The 5,887-nt window shown below is 36.2% G+C and overlaps 1 protein-coding gene across 1 annotated transcript; it reads left to right on the plus strand.

Moving 5' to 3' along the window:
• The first annotated feature begins 2,343 nt into the window (after window positions 1-2,343).
• On the plus strand, window positions 2,344-5,726 carry bphl (biphenyl hydrolase like). The gene is made up of 7 exons (XM_032572057.1): window positions 2,344-2,574; window positions 3,751-3,854; window positions 3,929-4,095; window positions 4,764-4,917; window positions 5,016-5,147; window positions 5,307-5,430; window positions 5,516-5,726. Exons 1-7 carry the CDS (start codon window positions 2,492-2,494, stop codon window positions 5,604-5,606), a joined length of 855 nt encoding a protein of 284 aa, XP_032427948.1. The 5' UTR covers window positions 2,344-2,491; the 3' UTR covers window positions 5,607-5,726.
• Window positions 5,727-5,887: the final 161 nt, after the last annotated feature.

Here is a 5,887-nt window from a genome sequence, read left to right on the forward strand (position 1 = left end):
GCTCATAGCCAACCAGGGTATTTTTAGCCCGGTTTTTGTGTTGTGTTCCTGTATGTGGTTCAGTTCATGGCACTGCTCACACTCATTAACAAGCATAGGAGTGTGGAGGCGTTTACAAAAACCGGGGACGTCTCAAACAGCTCATCAGGGCTGACGAGTCAGACATAAACAAACCGGCCTTTGTTGAGGTTTATATTAAAAAAGTCTTTCATAAGTTCGTTACAGGAAATATATTTCTGCTTGATTATTTTCACTACCTACTTAAAAGTTCTTTGGCTGTACCTTTTTTATTAAGACATTTCTCCGTCTATGTCAAGGCCACTAGACTCCCGAAGTTTAAGGAGAACATTTTTTAAAGACATAAATATGTGTAATAATTAAACAAGAAAATTAGAAATGCAACCCTCTACATATCTTATGCTAGGTCTTTGTAAACTTTGGTACAAACATATATTCTAAAAAATATGTAATTAATTTATTGTAGCCTTTTACAGATATTTATGTGTGTTTCTTATTTTTAATTTTTTTCCAGAGGAGATTTCCTTGAAATTATAGCATTAACATTAACATCAAATATTGCTGGAAAAACATATTTTACAACCAGATCTTAAAGGTGAATTTTCATTTGCCACACATTATGGTTGGTACAGTCTGTCAAATATTGAATTAAATGTTCACATAATTAGAGTATTTAACTCACAATCAACATAGGCCTTTAAAGGCGACAGTGTGATTTTAGCAAACCAAGGACACTATCTCTGTAGATCAGTGTTACAAAAGATAAGAATATCAGTTTTTCCATTTAAGCTTTGGAGGTTTATCTCAAACCATGAGTTGTGTTTTGCAAAACTGTTGCAGAAGAAAGTATTGTTACTTTTCTTTTTCAAAGGGGTGAAATGGGAGAGTAATCCACAAATCAATGAAAAGCAATATTGCACTTATTAAAGATTAACCTCAGGAGTTTCAAACAAAACTAAAAAGGACTTAATAGGACTGCTGCTGTAGAATAACAGCTAGATGGACAGAAACAGACCTGCCTAATAGAAATGACTGGATATTTTAAGAAGCTAAGGCTTAATTTTCTGCACATATTTCAAGCAGTGAGAAGAGGATGGCATGGCAGCTTTGGCAAATGCGTCACAAAGGTATTAAAAAACCAACTTGTGCATGTGCCGTGGTGGCGTAGTGGTTAGGGCGACCTGTAGGCCTTGAGTCCTCGACGCGGCCGTCGTGGGTTCGACTCCCGGACCTGACGACATTTGCCGCATGTCTTTCCCCGTTTCCTGTCAGCCTACTATCATATAAGGGACACTAGAGCCCACAAAAAGACCCCCTGGTCAACTTGTAGTGTTCCATATCCAAGTAGTACAACATGCTTTGATTCAAATATTTAAGCAATGTTGTAGTTCAGCAACTGAATTATATATTTGTGCAGAGTTCAACATACAGCTGAATGCAACATCATTACCTGTTTAGATCAAATGTAGTCTCTCTACATTTGATCTTGGGTTGACCACTTTGCCCAACTCTGCCATCTTTATGATCTCTGCCCACCATTGATGTATTATTTGCAATTATGGCTGTCATTAACTTTGTGTACTCTGTTTTTCTTTGAAAGTAAACCTGGCCCATTGCTTTTCTGTGTGCCTTTGGTTGTTGTCCTGTCTTCTTAGCTTCTGCTCAATCATGGCAGATGGCTGCTCATGCTGAGCCTGGTTCTGTTGGGGTTTTCCCTATTAAAAGGAAGTAGTTCCTTCCAACTAAGAAATCTTTTTTTAAACAGTTCATTATCTATTTTTAATTTTTTTGTACCACTGCTAGGTTAACCTTTAGTTTCATTTAACACAAACGTTTTATTGTGGTTTGAAATAAAACAGAGGTTTCATTGTCTTGCTATTAATCTTCAACTCTCGCAGATTCTCAATCAGACTTACGTTTTGGCCCAATACCGGTGGGCCACTCAAAAACATTAAATTTACCAATAAAGTATGTATTGGTAAAGATAAATTACTTTAAACTTGAATCTCCTGGGGATATGAATAATTTTGGGTGCAACTGTATACCTGGAAAGTGCCATAAAATTATATGTTTTATAAATCATTATCCCATTTAATAAACTAAATTGAACTCACCTTTCTTTAATCCCCACACAAAAGAAAATACACATTTAAATATGTAATTTCTTAGAGTGATTACTGTACAAAGCCAAACGTAAGAAATGAAACTTTTGAAGTAATGCACTTAAATCAAAGCAAAACATATTTTTCTAGATTGAAAAAAGTAAATTGTACATTCTTGCTCCTTCCCGTACTTTCGCTTTAAATTTCACTAAAGTGAACACGCCCAAACCTCACTCACTCAGCGCTGCTACCCGGACTTCCTTTCAAAACACCCTCATGCAGCTCATGACTGAGACGACTTTGAACAGTCTTAAACCGCTTTAATCCAACCTGCAGTAGCCGACCGTGTGGCTGCAACGCTGATTGACTAAATGGCCTTGCTTTTGTTTGGAAGACGTTTGTTTAAATGCAGCAAAGACGTCGGGAAGATCATGGAGGCATCGCAGCTGTACTGGTAACTGTTAGCAATGCAATGCATTCAGTAGGAGAACGTATAATGTTCAAAGTTCTTCAAGCTGCCTCTAAAACAGATGGGAAGTTCATTCGGACAAGTGTAGTTTTATTGTTAGGTGCGACTGTTTTTACGTCAATATTTGTTTTGTTTTTTTTATATCCACCAGATGGCGCAATTTCCTTAGCTGCACAAAGAATGATGAAAGTCGCCAAAATCACCAGGAAAACACCCAAAACTCCTTTGGAGTTTAACTTGCAATTCACATGTATTTTTCTAATTAAATTATGGTTTTTATGTTATCTTTTTTTTTTTTTTTTTTTTTAGTTTAAGGCTTTAATTTCTGCTTAGGATTTACGTGGTAAATTTTACTCAGTTCTACTTTTAATTTATTTCACTCATATTGTGGACAGCACACTTTTTTAGTCCTTAAAACAGTCTGCTAGAGTTTATTCTAAAATCATTTAAAGATTGTCAGTTTTAGAAAACCTTCTGGCTTGTTTTGTTATTTTGTTGTAAAGCATTATTTAAATAAGATAAAATATTTCTTCCCAAATAGGTGCGTCCGCATGCACATCTCTGGTGACGTCACATGAAGCATATAGCAGTCATTGCAAATTAATTTAGATTTTTCTTGTTTATTTTTTGTCTCATTTAAAGGTGTATGAGACATATGTGAGAACGCTGTTAATTTTAGAAAAAACATAACAGTAACAGTAGGTTGTAAAGAGAATTAGAGCTGATTGGAATAGCTTGATTTCCTTATCAAAGATTTTAAACACTCGTGTGGAGCCAAGCTATTGCAAAAATAATATTGTCAGGTCAATGAATTTCATTATAATGAGTTTCTTTAAACTCCCAGTGTTTCCTGAAGAATTCTGTGGTAATGACTTAGCCAATAGTCTGGCTACAGTCTGGAAGACAGTTTTCAATAAAAAGAAGCAATGGCTGAAAATGTTTACATGGTATTGTATTGCATTAAAAAACAAATTTATGAAACTTGTAAAAATCTTACCCTGCAATGTGTTTTGACCCCATCCTGAGATCATGTTACACTTTTTTTCTCTGCTTCACAAAATAATTCACATTACCGAGTGCGATCATGTATCCTTCAGATCCAAACACGTTTTTAAGCATCTCTTCTAGTGTTTGCCTAGATGCGGTTTTGTTTCTCTGCAGCTCTTCAGCTTCCTCAGGCAAGCGGCGTGTTAACAGCGTTGATCTGTACTACGAGCAAACAGGACAAGGGAAACATGCTGTTCTTCTCCTTCCTGGTGCTCTGGGTAAATACAGACCCACCAATCTGAGGATAAGCTTTAGTATCTTGTGTACAACAGATCTGCCTTTTTTACCACAGGGAGCACAAAGACAGATTTTGGTCCACAGCTGAAGTCTCTTAACAAAGAGTGTTTCACTGTGGTCGGTTGGGATCCCCGTGGGTATGGGCAATCCCGTCCTCCAGATCGAGACTTTCCTTCTGACTTTTTTGAGAGGGATGCAAAGGATGGAGTAGATCTGATGAAGGTGACTTATGACCACACTTAACTGTACAGAACCATTTTCTGTGTTTCGATCCTCTTCCAATAAATACTGCAAAAAAACCCACACTCCATATACAACATAGTTCATGTTCTGATTACTTCTTTCCACAGAATTATGAAACACAGTCAAACACTTGTCTTAAAGGGAAGGAAAACAAGGCTAACAGTCTACATTAGTACTTTAGTGGCTAAAAATCCTAATAAAATCTTTGCTTTGAGTGCCTTCTTTTTGTCAGTACAAAATTTCTGTTGATGTCCAAGTATCACTTCTTTAGATTAGTTGTTCTTTCCAGACATTGTCTCTGTATTGTTTTATCCATGATATATTAGCTATAACAGTGACTCATTTTTCTTCAGTGAGCAAAATGAGGAAGAGTGGGTGACTTTAACTGTTTTAATTATTGAAACACCCCTCATCCTGTACACATGCAACATTAGGTCGAAATGACTTTCTAGGGCTTGTCAACATTGTAATTTTTGTTTTAAAGGTGAGATGTCTCATCTGTCTTAAACTGCTAACATTTGCATATATAAGACTATATAATCACTTATGTGTGTATCACAAAAATGTATACTATTTTTAAAGATTATTATGGAAATATTTGTAAAAGTATTCCTTCATTGGTATTTTGTTCATATTTTTTTTAACAGACTCTAGGTTTTAAGAAATTCTCTTTGCTGGGTTGGAGTGACGGGGGAATCACTGCTATGATTGCAGCTGCAAGGAACCCTGAGCTGATAAATAAGATGGTCGTCTGGGGATCTAATGTCTTCGTTACTGAAGATGACCGCAAGCTTTACAATAGTACTCCAGTTTTTATTGTCCATAATAGCTGCCGGTGCAATAGTAGACATTGTTTTTTATCTACTGATTGTATATTTCTTATTTCTGGGAATATCTAGTGGTCCGTGATGTCTCCAAGTGGAGTGCAAGAATGAGGCAGCCCATGGAGGAAGTGTATGGAGCGGAAGCATTTGCTAAAATATGGGAGAATTGGGTGGATGGCATTGCTCAATTTGCAAAGAGACCAGAAGGTGAGGAAAACCATGTTGTTACAGAAGCATAACAACTGAAATGAAACTAAAATGAGCCCTGTTTTTGCCTATTTTAAAAAACAATACATAAAAGAAATATTTTTGATGTCTTATTTTGTATTTTAGGCTGAAATTATTATTTTTGCATTTTATGTTTAGGAAATATCTGCATGGAACTTCTACCTCTTATCAGTTGTCCCACCCTGATCATACATGGAGAGAAAGACCCTATGGTCCCCAGCTTCCACCCTCATTACCTTCACAAAAACATAAAAGCATCACGGTGAGACCATGTTCCAACCAATAACTTCTAGTTCATTAGATTTATTGTAACAATGAGCAAAAATATTTTTCCCCCCTAAATCTAGGTTGCATTTAATGCCAGAGGGAAAGCATAACCTCCATCTGAAGTATGCGGAGGAATTCAACAAACTAGTCGAAGACTTCCTGAAAGACTGAGGCAGATCATTAGTTGTTTTGTAGCCTGCAAACACTAATCTTCATCTTGGATACGTTTGTTTAATTTTCTCAAATTGTCTTCTTTTTTTTTGACAAATAAAAAAAATTATTAAGTCTCAAGTCCACAGCTTGTAATTCTGTTGAGTGCTTGTTGTTGACTGCAAACTCAACAATGAGATTTTGTCAATCATACAGCAACAACATGGTGTAAAGAGAACAACATTTGCTTCAAAGAATAGTGACCCTCACCATATTAATAATGGTCGCACAAGCATCTGTTA

Source organism: Xiphophorus hellerii, chromosome 9 (genome assembly GCF_003331165.1).
Source record: "Xiphophorus hellerii strain 12219 chromosome 9, Xiphophorus_hellerii-4.1, whole genome shotgun sequence".
Lineage (NCBI taxonomy): Eukaryota > Metazoa > Chordata > Actinopteri > Cyprinodontiformes > Poeciliidae > Xiphophorus > Xiphophorus hellerii.